We start from the raw sequence: 21,539 nt of genomic DNA, 5'->3' as shown, positions 1-21,539 counted from the left end.
CAGATCTCACCTTGCAAGTAATCGTGAAGGGATTGATAACCCCTTTTATCGCATTGGGTGCAAGTTTGTTTGTTTTTGCGCAGGTGCATTGGTGCCTCATCTTGATACTCCTACTGGATTTATACCTTGGTTCTCAAACTGAGGGATATACTTATCGCTACTTTGTTGCATCACCCTTTCCTCTTCAAGGGAAAAACCAACGCAAGCTCGAGAAGTAGCATTGTCGCGGCACTGGCCCGCGGACGAGGCGACCTCACAACACCGGCATGCAGCAACCGTCCTGCAGCCCCGCCGTGGTGTTGGCATCCATGAAGCATGAATGAATGGAACAAAGAGCAGGGGCGGAGCCCATTGGGCCTACCCGTATGCATTGGAATACGGGTCCAAAAATTAGCTAGTATTACTTATTAAATAAAAAAGCCCAGTGCATCAGGGAAGCCCAAGAGTGGTGCATCAGGGAAGCCCAAGAGTGGTGATTCAGGAAAAGCTACATCACACTTTCACGTATTCACGTCGCGTACCTAACCATGCCATCGATTGATTAAGGAATCGGGACTGGATGGCTCGATCTATTGATTAAGGAATCAAAAACCTAACCGCCCGTCGCGTACGTGCCAGTTTTGCCGCCTGCCATCGCCAGTGCCGCCGGCCATCGCGTACGTCGTCAGTTTCGCCGCCGGCCATCGCCAATACCGCCGGCCGCCGCGTACGTTGCCAGTTTCGCCGTCGGCCGTCGCCGGTACCGCCGGCCGTCGCGTACACAGTCGTCAAGGCATCGGACGTCGCAGAGCGCAGACCACGCGAGACGCGACAGGACGCACGCGAGCGACGCCGGCAAGCCGCACGCCGTCAGCCGATCTGGAGCTCGGTAATTTTGCGACACCGTACGCCGTCATCTGTCTATACAAGTCTAAATGTCTCACTTGTTATTTGTCAAATACAGATAGGTATCTATGGACAGGTTTCTTCTCAAAAGAAAAGCACCATCACAGGATGTTCAGGAAGGCATAAATTGGGAAGTGGAGATTCAATATGATCCGGGCAAGAGAAAATTGATAGAGCATTATCATCCTAATTTGAAAGATCTGGTAAGAAGAAAATATTTGTTGAATGGACCTTGTTAGCCAAGAGAGATTGATTTTGAATCCACAGATTTTGGGGGGTAAACAAAGAAAGTTCAATCCTGAATGGTTTGATGAATTTGAGAGCTGGCTTGAATACAGCAAAGAGAAGAAAAGGGCATATTGTTTTTCTTGCTTCTTATTTAGGGACCGTAATCACAAGAAAGAAGCTGGATATGAGGCATTCGTTGTGAATGGTTGGAAGAGCTGGAACATGAAATCAAGGTTAAGAGAACATGTTGGTGAGGTGGGAAGTGTCCATAGTCAAGCAATGAAAAAGTTACTTGATTTTAAGAAAAAAGATCAACACATTGATGTTGCTATTCAGGTTCAAAGTGAAGCTTTGAAGGTTGCATATTTTGCTCGATTGAATGCCGCTATTGACAGAGCTAGACTATTGCTGAAACAAGGATTGCCTTTCCGGGGACATGATGAGTCAGAGGAATCGCACAACAGAGGAAACTTCTTGGAAGTTCGTGACTTCTTAGCTGAGCATGATCCAGTTGTACGCAGGGCTGCGGGAAAAGATGCTGCAAAAATTCTCTTATGTGTGCTCCTCAAGTCTAGAAAGATGTCGCTGAAGGTTTTGCGCATGTGATAGTGCAATCTATTCTCAAAGAAGTTCGCAATAATGTGTTTTGTTTGCTTGTTGGCGAGTCTAGAGATATCTCTGGCAAAGAACAAATGGTTGTGGCCTTGAGGTATGTTGATAGTTTTGGAGATTCTAAAGAAAGTTTTGTTGGTCTTGTCCATGTGAAAGAAACAACTTCTTCATACCTCAGGAGTTCAATTGATTCTCTTTTTGCAAAATATAAATTGAGTTACAATCAAGTTAGAGGACAAGGGTATGATGGTGCTAGCAATATGAGAGGTGAGTTTAATGGCCTCAAATCATTGATCATGAGAGAAAGTAGCACAGCTTATTATGTTCATTGCTTTGCTCACCAGCTTCAATTAGTTGTTGTGGTTGTGGTAATAAAGCATAAAGGAGTTAGTAATTTCTTCAGCATGATTTCTACCTTGCTAAATGTTGTGGGTGGATCTTCCAAGCGAAGGGACATGATTAGAGATATTAATCTTGAAGAAATGAGAAAGGCCTTAGGGTGTGGACAACTTACAACAGGAACATGATTAAATCAAGAGCAATGCCTTCAAAGACCCGGAGACACTCGTTGGGGTTCCCATGCTAAAACACTCAAGAGTTTGATTGACATGTTCAGGTCAGTTGTTAAAGTTCTAGAATTTGTTGAAGAAGAAGACACTGATAGAACAAATAGAGACCAAGCTCTTGGTCTTCTAGTGTATTTTCAATCTTTTGACTTTGTATTCTATTTGCATCTCATGTTGACAATCCTCACAACTACAAACACATTATCATTGGCATTGCAACGGAAGGATCAAGACATAGTAAATGCCATGAAATGTGTGAGGTCAACTAGAGTTGTTCTGAATGACCTTAGAGAAAATGGATGGGAATCTATGCTAGCTGAAGTTCATGTGTTTTGTGAGAAACATGATATTGTAGAGTTGGACATGGAAGAAGCATATGTTAATCCTAAAAAGAGAAGGAAGGTAACTGGAATTACAAACATACATTACTATCAAGTTGATTATTTCAATGATGCTTTTGATTGGCTAGTTCAAGAGCTTGACAATAGGTTCAGTGAGACATCCGCTAATTTACTTGTTTGGTCGGCGGCTTTGAGTCCAAGAGATTCATTTCATGATTTCAGTTTGGAGAATCTCATGAGTTTGGCTAAACTATACCCTCAAGATTTTGATTCTGGGGAACTAAGGGATCTTGATAAGGATATACGCCTCTATATTGCTGATGTACGCACACATGATAGTTTTTCCAACATAGCAACAATCACCGAGCTTTAAAAAAAATGGTGCAGACCAGGAGGCACATTATGTATCCATTGTTTTATCTCTTCTTGAAACTAGTAATTGTCTTGCCTATTGCCACTGCTACAGTTGAGAGATGCTTTTCAGCTATGAAACTTGTCAAAACTTGCTTGCGTAATCGTCTTAATGATGATAGTTTGAGTGATGATGTTATTTGTTATGTGGAGAAAGAAGAAATGAAAAAGGTCACCAATGCTCAAGTGGTTGAGTATTTCATGGCTCGGAGGAACAGAACATACTAAAGGTAACTTTCAAATTTTAGCCATTTAAGTACTTTCATTTGCGCATTTTATTATATTCTACTAGTAAGTTCAATTCTATTTGTGTCTTGTAGGTTATTGAACTTGTTGTCCGATGATGTATTTCGGAATTTGGAACTGCAACTCGATCTTTTTCAAGTAATTTTGATCCTTGTTTTATTATTATAATAAGCATTCTGGTCAGCCTCTTTTGTGACACAAGTACGTACTTGGCTATATTTTGGTTTCTATATTTTGGTTTTAGAAACCGTCTTATGTTATAACCAATAATGTGTGCTAGAAGTTATGAAATACACCTTTATTTAATACATTTGTTGATTAATTTTTTTAAACCTTGTTAAAGTGGTGCATCGGGTAATATTTGCTCTAGCTCCGCCCCTGACAAAGAGGGAGGGAGTAGAGATCGCAGCAGCGCCTGGTCCCCTATGGTGTTGCAGCGGCAAGATCCACCGATGACAACATCTTGGATTGCTCGGGGTGCGTGGAAAACATGGAGGGCACACGACCACCAACACGGAGAGAGATGAGTCGATGGGGACATGGCTACCTTGGATACGACCAAAAATATTGCATACATGCATATTTGCGAGGTGATTTCTTATAAGAATTATGCAATAATTTATCTATGTTATCCTGAACAAAAATACTTTATCTATTTTTATTTCATGCCTAAATGCATAATTGTTGAACACTTGTACGGACCATGTGTGAAGACAAAGGAAAAGTGAATGATTATGTGTTGTTCAAGAAGTCCTCTCGCATAAAAAATGATGAGGTTCTGTTAAAGAAGTCCTCTCATGTCGCTTTTGGCCCAAAAGAAAATAGAGACCAAGTCCCCCATGTTCTGCACTCAGATTCGGACTGTACACACATATATACCTGACTCAAAACGCTAACAACTTTTGCATCTCGACTACAAAGTGGGTGATTCCTTTTTTGTTGGAAAGTATATTTTTGTGTATTATCCAACGCAATTGGATTCACCTTAAAATTCCTTATGAGTGTGGAGATAGAGCCAAAATGATACGACAATGGTGCAGAATCCGAGTCAAAGTCCAAATCAAAAGGTGTTGCATCACCTCCACTTGGGCCCATGGGCCTTGTATAACCTAGGGTTAGGTTTAGGATGCCTTGGGATATCCTCCCACCTCCTTAGCCATCACCCCTTAGTCCTATATAAACATATCAATCCATTACCTTTTTCATTGGGATTTGTTTAGTTAAAAGTTAGCCATTGCAACTTCGTGTTCTTTGTTTGTGTCCAACGATCAGACCAAGACCACTTTCACATCCCCACTGTATCAATACTTCATATATATTCGTAATATTCAGATCGATTTATCATATTCTTGTGTGTTCTTTGATTGCTTGCAGGAATAGACCTTCATGGTCAGGTTGATCATGCTCCGGCGTGGTCAATAACCTCTGGGATTTTAATTAGCAATTGCTAATGCATAATGTCATGGATGTTTGTACTCAAATTGTCAAAGTCGTTCTCCACCAAATCGATATGATCCAATATGCATCTTATATGGTTTATTTTGAATAAAAAAATAGAAAAAAGAGATAGAATAGAATAAAAAATAAAGAAAATAGAGAGTCAAAAAAGTTGAAAAAACAAACAAATTTTGTATCTATTTAGATTCAATCTCATATCTGAATTCGTATTGGAATCTGTTTTGCGAAGTGTTTAGGAAAATAGGTATATCTCCCTCATACGAAGTTCATTTTGGCTCCACGAGTACTCAAATTCAAGCTATCGACGAGCCGCATGTGAATAGTGCATGAAATTTGTTTATTATTGTTACTTCCAATTTAGCTTCTAAATAGGACTTTTTGCCCTCCGAAATTTGCGAACACTGCTTGTCTTTGTTTTAAAGGTCAGTTCCTGATTTTTTTGACTCCTCATATGAACTCGAAATTGAGTGATTCTTTTTGCATTAGAAAGCTTGAATCACTAGCATTATTAAAATTTAAAATAAATATCATATATTATTTCGAGAGGAAAGTTTTAGAGAGAGTTTGGTATATTCTACTTCGTGGTTATTTATCATCATTATCTTTAGTGCCATTGTGGTCTTCACTTATATCTTGTTGTTGAGAGCTACTTCATACAATCCATTGCTGCTATTTGTGCTAGGACATAACTCTATTAGTGTTATAGTCTCGCATCTCTAATACGAACTATCCTAGGACCGACACATTACCATCGTTGAGTGTTTATTCAACATTGCATCTCTGAATTGATTATTGTTATCTTTTGCTACTATATATTTAAGCCTTCCAAGCTTCACATGTTTCTACACCATGTATACATCCGTTTGATGTCTACTACACAACTTGTTCTTGTAGACTCGTGTTGGGCCTCCAAGCGCAGAGTTTTGTAGGACAGTAGCAAATTTCACTCAAGTGGATGACCTAAGGTTTATCAATTCATGGGAGGCGTAGGATGAGGCTGGTCTCTTTCAAACAACCCTGCAACCAAATAATAAAAAGTTTATTGTGTCCCCAGCACACCAAATACAATGGTAATTTGTATAGGTGCACTAGTTCGGTGAAGAGATGGTGATACAAGTGTAGTAATGATAGTTGATACTGATTTTTGTAATCTAAAATGTAAAACCAGCAAGATAGCAAGTAACAAAAGTGGGCATAAACGGTATTGCAATTCTTAAAAATGAGGCCTAGGGTCCGTACTTTCGCTAGTGCAATCTATAAACAATGCTAATATAATTGGATCACATAACAATCCCTCAACGTGTGATAAAGAATCACTCCAAAGTTCCTATCTAGTGGAGAACATAAGAAGAAATTGTTTGTACGGTATAAAACCACCTCAAAGTTATTCTTTCCGATCAATCTTTCCAAGTGTTCATACTAGGATAACAAGTTATCCTTTAAGATCGATCTATCAATAGTTTATACTAAAATAACACCATAACAAATTCAGATTCATAATACTCAATCCAACACAGATAACTTCAAGGAGCACACCAAGATTTCTATCGGAGAACATAGTATGAAAATGTGCAAACAACCCCTATGCCTAGATTACCCCAATGTCACCACAGGAATCTGTGAGTTGATGCCACAACATATATCAAGTTAATCACTTGAATACCCCAATGTAACTACGGGTATCTGCATGCAAGAAATATATCATCTGCTCTCAAACCTGAATGTTCAATCCAATATAGAGAGACCTTAAAGTGAAAGATTCAATTCATCACAATAATAGCATGGGACAAACACCATATGATCCAACAATATTAAGAAGGCCCATGATATATCAACATCATGACATCTCAAGAACATGAGAGCGATATTGAACACGTAGCTACTAGTACAAACCCTCAGCCCCGAGGGGACTACTCCCTCCTCATTATGGTGTACGTCGGGATGATGAAGATGGCCACCGGAGATGATTTCCCTTCTCCGACAGGGTACTGGAACGTCTCCATATTGGTTTTTCATAGCTAGAGAGGCCTGCGGAGGCGGAACTTCTCGTCTAGGGTTATTTCTGGAGGTTTCTATATTTATAAGATTTTTGGGCGCTGGAATCATGCCAAGATGGGCCACGAGTGGCCCACTAGACACGACACCACGCCTTGGGGGGCTGGCGTGCCCTAGTGTCTAGTGGGCACCAGGGGTCCACTCTGGTGGTTCTTTGCTCCAATATTTCTCTTTTCCTCCAAAAGAAATTGTCAAAAAGTTTCATCCAATTCTGAGAACTTTTATTTCTGCATAAAAAACAACACCATGGTAGTTCTGCTAAAAATAGTGTCAGTCCGGGTTGGTTATAAATAAATCATATAAAGTGCAGCAAAACCATATAAAAGTACTGTAAACATATGCAAACATGGCATGAATACTCCATAAATTATCGATATGTTGGAGACGTATCAGCATCACCAAGCTTAATTCCTAGTCGTCCTCGAGTAGATAAATCTTAAAATAAATAATTTATGAAGTGTGAATGCAAGCATAGTGCATAAGTTTGATCAATGATAATTTTAATCACTTCTCCTAGCGTTATAACAACAACTCTTTCTTATAAATCTTATCATGATAGAGTGGCAATTGAAAACTATCATATTCATCATATTCTTTTCTTTATAGCATGGACATGTGGACTTGTATATGATTCAAAGCAATAGTGTATAATTTGACATGAAAATTTTGATATTCAAGCATATCAACAAGCAACCAAGTCTTTCAAAATATCAATGCTAAAGAACGCTATCCCTGGCCCATCATGCTCAATCATTGATCCATTCATGCAACACACCCAAATATTAGCTACATCCAATGGTCAAGTATGATAATAGTGTTCCTTAGTTGGTGCTTTATAAGAGAAGATGGAGACTCGAATTCAAAATAAAAATGGCATAGAGTAAATAGATAGGCCCTTCGTAGAGGGAAACATATATTTGTAGAGGAGCTAGAGCTCAAAGCTTAAATTGAGAGATAAAATTACTTTGGGTGGCATGCTTTTCTTGTCAACGAAAACGACTAAGAGTTTGCAATATCTTCCATGCTAAACAAATCATAGGCAGTTCCCAAACTAAAAAGAAAGTTTACTCCTTTTTCACCATTCTTTCACACTCCACGGCTAGCTGCATCCACAGGTACCGTCCATACCAATAGTTTACAAGGAATCTATTATTTGACAACCAAAAATAAATTTTCTTTGCATTTTGGGACTGGGCATCCCTATTACTGTCATAATCTCATGCAATGACAAGTGAATAAACACTTAGCTTGAGAATAGCCTATTTAACATGGAAGATACCGGCCACCCCTCGCCGCTCCATGAGCGGTACATGCACACAAAAATATAAGTTTATTTTGAACATTAGAGTTGGCACGTACAAAGTTACTTGGAATGACACTGAAATACCTCATATAGGTAGGTATGGTGGACTCATTTGGCACAAATTTGGGTTTAGGATTAGGATGCACAAGCAGCATTCTTGCTTAGTACACGTGAAGGCTAGCAAATAGATTAAGAAGCGCCCAACCAAGGAACGAAAACCATCATAAGCGAACATTAAACATAACTAACACCAAATAATGCAACACAAGTAGGATGTAATTTCATAGCATAATTATTGACTTCATGTGCATGCATAAGGAATCACAAACCTTAAAACCAATATTCTTACTAAAGCATAATTACTCGTCAACATAACACACATATCACTATTTTCATATCGCAAAACTATTGCAAGGAATCAAAATTATCATATCCAATGATCTTCGTGAAAGTTTTTATTATATATCCCCTGGATATCTATCACTTTGGGACCAATTTCATTTAAAGTAAATTTCCATTGCTAATAACAAGCTCTCCAAAAAATATAAGTGAAGAACTAGAGCACAAGTTTCTTTAAAATTTTCAACTCTAAAAATAATATAAGTGAAGCAAGAGAGGATTTCTTCAAAGTTTATACTAACTCTCAAAATAATCTAAGTGAATCATGAGGGCATATTTCTTCAAAATAACAGCACCACTATGCTAAAAATATATATAAGTGAAGTACTAGAGCAATTCAATCAAACTACTCTCAAAAGATATAAGTGAAGATCAATGAGTAGTCAAACAATTAAGTACCTATGTGAGGACTCTCTCTAAATAAATATTTTCAGAGCTGATATTTTATTTAAAACAGCAAATAATACAAAAGACACTCCAATAATAGCACATATCATGTGGAGAAATAAAAATTTAGGCTCAACATAGGCTAACCGATATTTGTTTGATGAAGAGAGGTGGGATGCATAGCATCCCCAAGCTTAGATGCCTGAGACTTCTTGAAATATTTACTTGGGGTGCCTTGGGAATCACCAAGCTTGAGCTTTTCTGTCTCCTTAATTCCTCTTATATCATGGTTTCACCTAAGTCTCGAAAACTTCATCCATGCAAAACTTGAAAAGAACTCGTGAGATAGGTTAGTACACATAAAAGTAAATCAACTCTTTATGTACTACCCAGACAAGTTGAATAATAATTTTAAAACATTACGTACTGTCTACTATCATTTCCACCATTTATATCTACCAATATAAGCCAGGGAAACTATAGGATAAGTAGATAACAAAACTATGACAACAATCTGTCCAAGCAGAACAGTCTATACAATTTATTTAAAAAGTGTACTTCTGTATCTCGAAAAATTCTTAATTTTTTAGTAAATCATAAATAATCTGTATTACAATACATTGTAATTCTTTTAGAAACTTTCTGCGTTCCATTAAAATACGATAATTCAAACACTACAGGAAAAGTTTCTGTTTTTGTACAGCACACATCACACATGCAATTAAAGCATCCTAATGGCAATTCTTGGAACTTTTTATTAACAAACAAGATTACAAATAACATCTAACAGAGAACAACAAAATGAAATTATGCTCCATGCAAAACACATAACATGTGATGAATAAAAATATAGCTCCAAGTAAGATATACTGATAATGTTGGAGATGAAAGAGGGGATGCCTTCCGGGGCATCCGCAAGCTTAGACACTTGAGTCTTCCTTAGATATTACCTTGGGGTGCCTTGGGAATCCTCAATCTTAGGTTATTTCTGCTCCTTATTATCCTCATATTGGCATCCAACCCAAAGCTTGAAAACTTCAATCACACAAAACTTAACGGAACTTCATGAGATGGGTTAGTATGACAAATATAGATCATTCACTCAGGTATTGTCAAGACAAGATTCATAATGGTTCTCACATAATACCTACTGTATTATATCATTGTCATAATTTATATCACTCAATATAAGTTATGGAAACACTAAAACAAGCAAACTATGCATGCAAAACAGAATTTGTCAAAAACAGAACAGTCTGTTAGATCTGCATTAAAACCATACTTCCCTGACTCTAAAAATTCTGAACAATTAGGACAACGTAGATAACTTGCATGCAAAAACTATGCAAAAATTTCAGAATTTTTTGACGCTCCAGTAAAATCATAGAAATTACACACTAGATGTAAAAGTTTATGTTTTTGCACAGAATCAAACAAGCAAGTATCCACACTATCCCAAAGGCTTTACTTGGCACTTTATTGAAATAAAAGCTATAAAGCATGATTAATACAGTAACTTAATCATGTTAATACACAAAAACATAAAGGATAAATATTTTTTGTCTCCCAACAAGCGCTTTTCTTTAATGCCTTTTAGCTAGGCATGATGATTTCAATGATGCTCACATAGGAATAGTAATTGAAACATGCAAAAAGAGCATCATGAGTCACATGAAAAGCACATTTAAGTCTAAACCACTTACTATGCATAGGGATTCTGCAAGCAAACAATTTATGGGAGCAAGAATCAATTTTCGTAGGAAGGCAAAACAAGCATGACTTCAAAACTTTGAACACATGGGGAGGAAACTTGATATTATTGCAATTCCTACAAGCATATGTTCCTCCCTCATAATAATTTCCAATAGCATCGTGAATGAATTCAACAATATAACTATCACATACAACATTATTTTCATAATGCACAAGCATAGAATTTTTATTACTACCCGCACAAGCAAAATTCTTCTCATTCATAGCAGTGGGAGAAAAATCAACAAAATAACAATCATGAGATACTTGATTGATATATCCAATTGAAAATTAGAATGATTACAAGTTTCATGCTTTTTATTACTCTTTGTAACATACATGCCCTCACCATAATCATCATAGCTAGCAACTTTATTGTCATAGTCAATTGAAACCTCTTCCAAAATAGTGGATTCATCACTAAATAAAGTCATGACCACTCCACATCCACTTTTATCATTATGAAAAGATTTGACACCTCCAAAGTAGTGGGATCATTAGTACCTAGAGTTAACACCCTTCCAAACCCACTTTCATCATTATAATCATCAGAACTAGGAGGCATGCTTTCATCATAATAAATTTACTCATCAAAACTTGGGGGACTAAAAATCTCATCTTTGTCAAACATAGCATCGCCAAGCTTGTAGATTTGAATATCATTAGCATCATAGATATTCAGACAATTCATACCAGCAATGTTTATATCATCTCATCATTCAAGAAACTCACGTTAAGAATTTTTCATAAATTCTTCCTCTAGCGATTGAGCACAATTTTCCCAACCATCATTTTCACGGAAGACATGATAAAGATGAACAATATGAGACCACCTCAATTCCATTTTTTTGTAATTTTGTTTTTATAAACCAAACTAGTGGTAAAACAAGAAAATAAAAGATTCAATTGCAAGATCTAAAGATATACCTTCAAGCACTCACCTCCCGGGCAACGACGCTAGAAAAGAGCTTGATGTCAAATACACAACTTGTTCTTGTAGACTCATGTTGGGGCTCCAAGCGAAGAGTTTTATAGGACAATAAAAAAATTCACTCAAGTGGATGACCTAAGGTTTATCAATCCGTGGGAGGCATAGGATGAATATGGTCTCTCTCAAACAACCCTGCAACCAAATAATAAAAAGTCTCTCGTGTCCCCAACACACCAAATACAATGGTAATTTGTATAGGTACACTAGTTCGGCGAAGAGATGGTGATACAAGTGTAGTAATGATGGTAGATATTGATTTTTTTATATGAAAATATAAAGACAGCAAGGTAGCAAGAAACATAAGTGGACACAAACGCTATTGCAATGCTTGAAAATGAGGCCTAGGATCTGTACTTTCGTTAGTTCAATCTGTCAACAATGCTAATATAATTAGATCACATAACAATCCCTCAACGTGTGATGAAGAATCACTCCAAAGTTCCTATCTAGTGGATAACATAAGAAGAAATTGTTTGTAGGGTATGAAACCACCTCAAAGTTATTCTTTTCGATCAATCTTTCCAAGAGTTCGTACTAAGATAACAACTTATCCTTTCTGATCGATCTATCAAGGGTTGGTACTAAAATAACACCATAAAAAATTCAGAATCATAATACTCAATCCAACATAAAGAACTTCAAGGAGCACACCAAGATTTCTACGAGAGAACATAGTATGAAAACGTGCAAACAACCACTGTGGCTAGATTACCGCAATGTCACCTCAGGAATCCGCGAGTTGATGCCACACCATATATCAAGTGAATCACTTGAATACCCCAATGTCACTAAGGGTATCCAAATGCAACACATATATCATGTGCTCTCAATTCTGAATGTTCAATCCAACATAACGAGATCTTAAAGTGAAAGACACAATTCATCACAATAATAGCTCGGGACAAACACCATATGATCCAACTATATTAACAAGGCCCATGATATATCAAGATCATGACATCTCAAGAACACAAGAGAGATATTAAACACATAGCTACTGGTACAAACCCTCAACCCTGAGGGTGGACTACCCCCTCCTCATCATGGTGGCCGTCGGGATGATGAAGATGGCAACCGGAGATGATTTGCCTTCTCCAGCAGGGTACTGGAACGTCTTAAGATTGGTTTTTCGTGGCTACAAAGGCCTGAAGCGGTAGAACTTCTTGTCTAGGGTTATTTCTGGAGTTTTTTATATTTATAGGATTTCTGGGTGTTGGAATCACGCCAAGATGGGCCACGAGTGGCCTGCTAGACACCACGCCACGCTTGGGGGGCTGTCGCGCCCTGGTGTCTAGTGGGCACCAGGGGGCCCCCTCTGGTGGTTCCTTGCTTCAATATTTCTCTTTTCCTCCAGAAAATCGTCAAAAAGTTTCGTCCAATTCCAAGAACTTCTATTTTTGCACAAAAAACAACACCACGATTGTGCTGAAAACAACATCAGTGTGGGTTAGTTCTAAATAAATCATATAAAGTGTCGCAAAACCATATAAAAGTATTGTAAACATAGGCAAACATGGCATGCATACTTCATAAATTATCGATACGTTTGAGACGTATCAATGTTCACCACGTAATCATTTTACTCAATCCCGGGAGTTATTTGACACCGTTGGTTGCCGGCCACCACGTGCTGCATGATAAGAACCTGTAAGATATTGATATTTTCTTTATTGTGAGCTCTTGACCACCACATCCTAGTGGTTTATAGGAACTTCATTCTTGAATTTTGTTTCTTATTTGTACTAATCATGACAGGGTTCGGACTTAGAAGTTCTTGGCCAATGAGTACATCTTCACCAATAAAAGAGGTGCGACAACACACACAAGCATATGGTCAAGTTTTCTATCTACCGCAATTTTAGGGTAGATTCTATCTTACTATTTATATTTCTTGGGAGCTTGAGGTAGAACACATTTTTACTAGCCATGATTTTCCTAAACTTGAGAAAGTACGAGATGCCACTCGACAATTTACTGGTTTTGCTTCCGTTTAATGGAGTATGTATCGTAAGAAAAACATTGATAACCAACCCATAACTTGGAAAGATTTGAAAGCTATAATGAGACACCAATTTATTCCTCCATACTATCATCGTGAATTGCTTCACAAATTGGAAGAACTAAAACAAGCCACTAACATTGTTAATACTTACTACCAAGAGTTCAAATCTTACATGCATCATTGTGACATGGATGAATCTCAGGATGATAAAAATAATAATTTTTTTTGTGGTTGGAACCATGATTCATGCAAGATTTCATTGTACCGAATGTCATTACTGTTATGTGTGTTTGTGCTTGTATCTTTGAGAGAAAAATGCACGAAGATGCCCTAGGAGACTATGACAACTACTATTCTAGTTCATGCTCACAACCACTGGTTGTATCCTCCACCGATGCACCTCCTAGAGCGGCCACACCTAAGATTGTGAGCGCGACATCGCCCCAAGTCTATGGTATATTACCATTGTCCATACCTACATCATCCGAGTCACTGAGACAAGGTAACACTAATGGTATTGACGACATAACTTCACATGAGTATGATGAATGCCTAGTTGACTTGAATACATAATTTGTTGAGTTATCTATTGATTTGAGCACCACCTATTTTATAGAATCGTGTTACTGTTATGAATGTGTCATGTGATCAAACAACTAAAATACCAACAATTTTGAGTGCACCCATTTAACTAATTGTTGATGAGAAAAATCCATGTGCCTCGGTGACTAGATTTGATTTGGATAAAGTACAACTGATTAACCATGAGCACGTGTTATCTCCAATTTTGCATGTCAATTGTTTGAATTATGTGGTTTTGATTGCACCCATGCCTTTGTCACACGCGAAAAACAAAATAATTGAAATCACATGTTTGAAATCATTACAAAGTGTTTACAACCATAATTTTACTTATAAATTGCTTGGAGATTATGGCGTAGACAATGAATTTTGTGTGAATAAGATTTGCATCATGAGTGATGATCATGCTAGCTTGAAAGAAATGAAAATAACTGTGCCAATGCATAATCATTTTGATACAACCCTTAATTTTTGTGACGATTTAGTGTTGAATGACTTGTTGCATGTTTTCTTATTTAAGAATAATGTAGTATGTAAATATGAAATTATTAAATTTTATTAACCAATGTTGGGATGGTTTAATGATTAGAATTATAAATATTTTGATATGAATAAGAGCTTCACTTATATGTGCAAATTTAAATTGCAATATTTTCATGCCTACTACTTCTTGTGATAATAGTTTGAATTTATAGTCACGACATATGGAAGTTACTCACGTATGAATACGTCACATGTACAAAAACGAAGGAAAACGAAAATGGATGACATATACATATAAAACATGCGCACCTTGTCTTTTTTGTTAGCCACATTTTAGACTAATCAAGGCCGAGGACGAATTTGTTTTCAAGAAGGGAAGGATGATGAGGACGTAGCTACCTTGGTGTCAGAGCATATTTCTCCATATGTGGTTTTGGTAATTGATGACAACCCCTATGGAATAACGGTTGCCTTAAGTTATATTCGAAGGGTTTTTCCATAGGCACTTCTTGAAGTCCATCTGTTGGTTCTAAGGAGTTTATACGATGACCAAGGTGGTATTAAAGGTACTGTCCAAATAATGTTCATAAAGATACAAGGTTGATCAATACTAAGACAAAGATTAAATAAAGTTGATCAACACACAAAGTATACAAGATGTACCGAGAGGGATCAAGTGATCCCATGGTATGAAAAGCATTGTCCATTACGCTTTTGTGTAATAACCCATGGTCTTCGTGAGAGTTAATATGTGGGGTTAGGTGTGTTTCCATGGGCTTGCGTCAAGAGGAAGATCTCATTCAACCCATGAAGGATGACATCAAGTGGTGATTTTCATGAAGATTGCGGTGTGCAAGTTCAAGTGAAGTGTCACAAAGATATCATGCTTGAAGCTTGCCATCCATTATGGTGGCAATGGACTTGTGAAGATGCGCTGAAGAGTGGCTCACCCATAGTGAGTATGGGGGAGAAATCAACTAGTATTCATCAAGACAACTCAATCAAGAGAGGTGATCCATCTTGAGGAAGTAAAGATCATCATCATCTAGCTGAAGTGGACTATGTGCAAGGTATAGGTTTGCCCTTGATAGGTTTTTCTATTTTAGGATAGATTATCGTACTTTCAAGGTGGCTCTCAATTGAGTAGCTTGATCGTATCATTTTTTTGAGATCTCAAACCATTTGCATCCTTGCATCATATTTCTTGGTTCTTGTTTGGTGTTTCTCTATGTGATTTTTAGAGCTTATGGTCATCTTTATGACAAGCTTGAGTTCATTGAAAATGGAGTTCATGTGCATCTTCTATGATGTTTTCAATGTTGGAGTTTTTGCCAGTTCTTCATTCATAGAGGTTTCACATCTCTATATCATTGGAATTTTTCATAACTGCATTTGTCGATGTTGGATAGATCTTGTCGTCCGGAATCCAACAAACTTGAGTTTGCTCAATTCGGAGCTCGTATGTGAAAGTTATGGCAGTCTTTCAGGACAGGTTTTCTTTCTCAAGTGGAAGTATTGTTGGGGCAGAGAGGTAGTACCACTCTGGCGGTACTGCTGCCCTCCCGTGCCGGCCTCTCTTCCGCTTATATTTTTCTTCTCGCATCTTCGGGGTCTTTTCCTTTTTGATCGGTAGTACCGCTTGGGGGGAGCGGTAATACCGCTCGAGCAAATGGTAGTACCGCTCCGGCGGCGCTACGCCCTAAGATCTTTGTCATTTGCACGTTTTTCCTTGAAACTTCCGCTCCCGCGGAAGTACCGCTCACCTGAGCAGTACTATCGCTTGTGCACAGGCTGAGTGCATAAAGGTTGGATTTCGAGGGACTTATTTAAGGGGGTCTTCTTCCCCAATGGTCCCTATCCGTTGAGCTCGTATTTGCCCCCCATTGTTGACCTTCTTAGAGCTTGCTAACTCTGAATCCCTCCAATGATTCTTGCTAGTTCTTGAGGGAGAAGGGAGAGGAGATCTAGATTCATATTTCCACCAATCACTTTCTCCTCTATGTGAGGGGAACCCCTTGGATCTTGATCTTGAAGTTCTTTGTAAGCTCCTTGTTCTTCCTCTCTTATTCCTCCGTAGCTTTCGTTGTTGTGGAGGGATTTGAGTGTGAGGGCCTTGACCACTTCATGTGTTCTTGTCATTGCATTAGTTGCATCGGTTTGAGTTTTCCACGGTGATACGTGGAAGTGAAGTTTGAGAAGCTTGTTACCCTTGGGTACTTGGTACCCTAGAAACTGTTCTTCGTGGATGCTTTGCCGTCCTAGAAGCTTCAAGGTGCGTCGAAGCTCAATCATTATGGTGTAAAGCTCTGGGCATGCGTCGGGGTCTCCATTTAAGTTGTGGAGAATGCCCCGAACATTTGAGGTAATCACGGAGCCACAGTCCATTGTGGTGAAGCTTCGTGGTGTCGTTGGGAGCCTCCAATTAAGTTGTGGAGATTGACCCAACCTTGTTTGTACGGGTTTGGTGACCACCCTCAAGGGTCCCTTAGTGGAATTACGGCATCTTGCATTGTGCAAGGGCGTGGGGAGATTACGGTGGCCTTAGTGGCATCTTGGGGAGCATTGTGCCTCCACACCATTCCAAACGGAGATTAGCAACAACAAGGGTGTGAACTTCGGGATACATCACCGTCTCCACGTGCCCCGGTTATCTCTTACCTGAGCCCTTTACTTATGCACTTTACTTTGTGATAGCCATATTGTTTCTTGTTATATTTCTTGCTATCACTTAGTTGTTTATCTTACTTAGCATAAGTTGTTGGTGCACATAGGTGAGCCTAATTGTTTTAGGTTTTGTGCTTGATAAATTAAACATTAGTTTTATTCCACATTTGGTCAAGCCTAAACCATAATTATTTTAAAGCACCTATTCACCCCCCGCCCTCTAGGCTACATCCACGTCCGTTCACTTGGATACAACCAAAAATATTGCATGCATGCATATTTGTCAGGTGATTTCTTATAAGAATTATCCAATAATTTATTTATGCTATCCGGAACAAAAATACTTCACCTATTTTTATTTCATGGCTAAATGCAAAATTATTGAACACTTGTATGTAACATGCGTGAAGATGAAGGAAAAGGAAATGACTATCTGTTGTTCAAGAAGTCATCTTGGGTCAAAGGAAATGATTAGGTGTTGTTTAAGTAGTCCTCTCACGTCATTTTTGGCCAAAAGAGAAGATAGAGACCAAGCCCCCCACGTTCTAAACTCAGATTCGGACTACATAGGCATATCTGACTCGAAATGCTAACAATTTTTTGCATCCGGACTCTGGATAAGGTGATTATTTTTTTATTGAAACGTATTTTTTTTTGCATACTTTCCAACGCAATTGGATTCACTTTAAAATTATTTATGAGCACGGAGATAGAGCCAAAATGGTGCGGCGGTACTATAGAATCCAAGTCAAAATCCAAATCAAAAGGTGATGCATCACCTCCATTTGAGTCCATGGGACTTGTACGACCTCGATTTAGGTTTAGGCTGCCTTGGACGGCCTCCCACCTCCTTGGCCACCAAACCTTAGTCTTGTATAAGTAGATCAATCCCCTACTTTTTTCTAGGGATTTATTTAGATAAAAGTTAACCACTGTAACTTCGTGTACTTTATTTTTGTCCAACAATCACACCAAGACCGCTTTCACATTCCCACTCTATCAATACTTCATATGCATTCGCAATATTCTGATTGCTTTATCATATTTTTGCTTGTTCTTTTATTACTTGTCAGAATAGACATTCGTGATCAGGTTGATCGTACTCCATCATGATCAATAACCTTTTAAAGTTGGTTTAGTGATTGCTAAGACACAACATCATGTAAATTTGTAATCAGATCGTCATCGTTCTTCATCAAATTGAAAGATCGAGACCCTCACTTCTATCATGAGTGGTGGGAATTGGGGAAGGATAAGACTTGATCTTTTCACACGGAGAGAGAAGCGGTCGTGGGTCCCAATAGAACGCGTGTCGTGTGGACGAAGCGGCCGTCGAGCTAGCGCTACATCCTAAAAATTAAGCAGTTTCCAATTTGATTCTATAAAACGATAACCACGTTAAAGAAAATTTCTAGTGATTATGATCTTTCAAATTTTCATATGCGTGTTTGCTTTCTCGCTGCTTTCTAGCATGTGACATCTCATTCCCTTGCATAATATCGTCATTTTGACAATAAATTAGGCATATTTTTGCTGTAAATCTAATAAGTGTAAAATTGTACTAAAGCAGCGACAAATAATATAAATAGAAAGGAGTACACGGATTCAGTTAACGATGGACAAATATCCTAATAAGGTGCAGCATGGGCTTACACAATTAGTGCAGAATAACTGATAATGAAACTTCATCAATTACAATTAGCATTCCACTCTGTATGGAGGCTCCTAAAAGAATCCTGAAAGCAAATAGCTGCTGCAATACGCATGCACGCAGATAACAGGCTAGTTGTTCTACACCACTACAGTCTTCTCGCTGGTCCTTCGATCAGCATCCTCTCCTTTTCGATTTTGACTCCCATGTACCTGTCAGTCAGGTTACAGACGGCGGGCGCACATTTCAGTTGATCCATCCAGGCTAGAACATTGCTCAATATAACAAGAAAAATAAAAAGGAGAAGAACGCTACCTGCCGAGCATCATCACGGTGGCCTGCGGGTTGGTCCCCGGCGAGGCATTGAACGTGGAGCCGTCGATGACGCGCAGCGCGTCAATGCCGATGACCCGGTAGTCGCGGTCGACGACTCTGCCGACCTGGCACCCGCCGTGGTAATGCCAGATGGTCATCACGGTGTCCCTGCAGAACCGCTCGAGCGCCGCGGGGTCGCTGCCGCCGCGCACGCGCATCAGGTTCACCGGGAACTCCGCCGTGACGTTGAGCATCGCCGGGAACGCGAAGTTTGGGTACGCGAACCGCGAGAAGGACCTGGAGCGGATGACTCGCTCGATGGCCTCGATGCCGGCGACGCAGCGCCGGAGGTCGTCCGGGTGGGCGAAGTAGTTGAACTGGACGATGGGGTTGTCGTCCGGGTCCAGGTTGCGGAGCGCGAGGCTGCCCGTGGACTGCGGGCCGAGGACCTTCTCCAGGATGAACCCGCCGCGGAGCGCCGCGTCCGGCACCCGGCTCATGGCCTCCACGGCGCGCGCGATGGCCTCCGGCGTGCGCTGCTTCGGGGGCACCGTCGGGAGCTGCCCCGTCTGCGGGGAGAACATGCCGAAGACGCGGGCCTGTCCCGCGCCGTCGCCGCTGGAGGAGGCGGTGCGGGTTGTCCAGTCGGACCCGCTGGCGCCCTCGATGTAGCTGCCGAACCTGGTGATGCCGACGACCTGGATGAGCGACACCTCGACGGGCGACGGCGACGGCACGTAGATGGCATTCATGGGGTTGTCGGACATGCCCTGTCCTACCCCGGGGTTGTCGACGACGACGTCGAGGCCAAACGACCTGAGATGATCGGCCGGGCCGACACCGCTGAGCATCAGCAGCTGCGGGCTGCCCAGCGCCCCCGCCGACAGGATGATCTCGTTGGCGTCGCCCTGGTTGAGGTACGCCACGTGAACCATGCCCAGCGAGTCGCGGAACACCACGCCGCGCGCCACGGGCTTGGTCCCTGCAATACAAAAAAAAAAAAACTCGTTGGCGCCCGAACTCGTCGTCGACCATATCATTCTCGCCACGGCAATATTATTGCGTGACTTTGTTACCGTTAACGAACTTAAAGGTCAGTTGGCAGTGCAATCTTTAAACAAGACTATACCTTTGTAACTGAACAAGATCCTGGCCACTCGAGCCCGGAGGAGCACGTCGATCCCTTCGGGGCGCGCGTACTGCAGCAGGTCGGCCGCCGTGTGGCGCCGGCCGTCGGGGTCGAAGATGGACCCGCCGACCTTGGTGCCGGGGATGTGGTCGTACGTGAACCCGTTGTCCGGCACCACTCCGGTCTCCAGCAGCCCGCGCCGCACCGCCGCCTGCCACGGCCCCAGCTCCGGCTGGAACGCCACCACGTCTTCCACCCACCTGTACGCGCTGAGCACCTCCCTGGCGTCCCAGCCGACGGCCCTCGCGTAGGCGGCGCCGGCGCGCGTGAAGAAGCCGGCGTTGATGCAGCTGCCGCCGCCCAGCACCCGCGGCCGCGCGTTGATCACGCCGTCCTCCGACACGAACCGCTGCGACGGGGACGACGCGGACGTGTCCGAGAGCACGTCGGAGAAGTGCGCCATGTTGAGCACGCGGTCGTCGTCGTACGGCGACCCGCCGCGCTCCAGCAGCAGCACGCGGTAGCGCCTGGACAGCGTCGCCGCCAGCGGGCAGCCCGCCGTGCCGCCCCCGATGACGATGTAGTCGTAGTAGGCCACCGGCGGCGCGTGCAGCGCCTCCCTCATGAACGTGTAGTTTACACCTCGCGCTGCCATGCACAGTCGCAAGAATCAGCAACGCCACACATACGCAGATGGTCAAGAACGCAGATGAAATGGGTGACGGAAGAAGAAGATTGAGCACCTGGTTGAGAGACGGAAAGGAGTCCAAGCAAGATGGTGACGATGAAGAATGCCATGGCTCGTGCCTGCCTGCGCTGACGACTTATGTTTTCTGATGCGGCTGACTTGCAGCGGCAGGTGTCCTTTATATACTGCCATGCCGTCCAAGTTTTCAAAAGAAACCGTTGTGCATGGTAGTTCCACGGCGTGGCACTATGCGCATGCTATTGCGACAAGCATCCGCTCTTGGTGCTCCGCAGCCTTTGCGTCGGCTAAATTTGTTCGACGGGTTCGGCTATGATATATAATCGGCTCTGTTCCGTACTTGTCTGCTATTTCTGCTACCGGCAAACAAACG

The 21,539-nt window shown here is 40.9% G+C and overlaps 1 protein-coding gene across 2 annotated transcripts; it reads right to left on the bottom strand.

The window, feature by feature from the left end:
* Positions 1-18,947: 18,947 nt before the first annotated feature.
* On the bottom strand, positions 18,948-21,298 carry LOC123404406 (protein HOTHEAD-like). Of its 2 annotated transcripts, XM_045098329.1 has the most exons (4): positions 21,204-21,258; positions 20,461-21,108; positions 19,332-20,313; positions 18,948-19,228 (listed from the first exon to the last, which is right to left on the bottom strand). In XM_045098329.1, exons 1-4 carry the CDS (start codon positions 21,256-21,258, stop codon positions 19,165-19,167), a joined length of 1,749 nt encoding a protein of 582 aa, XP_044954264.1. In that variant the 3' UTR covers positions 18,948-19,164. The 2 variants fall into 2 exon arrangements, with proteins under 2 accessions (XP_044954264.1, XP_044954265.1); XM_045098330.1 differs by having other exon boundaries at positions 20,461-21,298.
* Between the last annotated feature and the right edge of the window lie 241 nt (positions 21,299-21,539).

This window comes from Hordeum vulgare, chromosome 6H, assembly GCF_904849725.1.
Source record: "Hordeum vulgare subsp. vulgare chromosome 6H, MorexV3_pseudomolecules_assembly, whole genome shotgun sequence".
NCBI lineage: Eukaryota > Viridiplantae > Streptophyta > Magnoliopsida > Poales > Poaceae > Hordeum > Hordeum vulgare.
This window is presented reverse-complemented; position numbering and strand designations above follow the sequence as displayed.

Excerpts from the sequence above, each read along its gene's own strand:
- LOC123404406 (XM_045098329.1), bottom strand. The coding sequence starts at position 21,258 with ATGGCATTCTTCATCGTCACCATCTTGCTTGGACTCCTTTCCGTCTCT. Across the intron at positions 20,314-20,460 it reads GATCTTGTTCAGTTACAAAG|GGACCAAGCCCGTGGCGCGC; the intron begins GTATAGTCTTGT and ends TTTGTATTGCAG. Across the intron at positions 19,229-19,331 it reads ACCGTGATGATGCTCGGCAG|GTACATGGGAGTCAAAATCG; the intron begins GTAGCGTTCTTC and ends CCTGACTGACAG.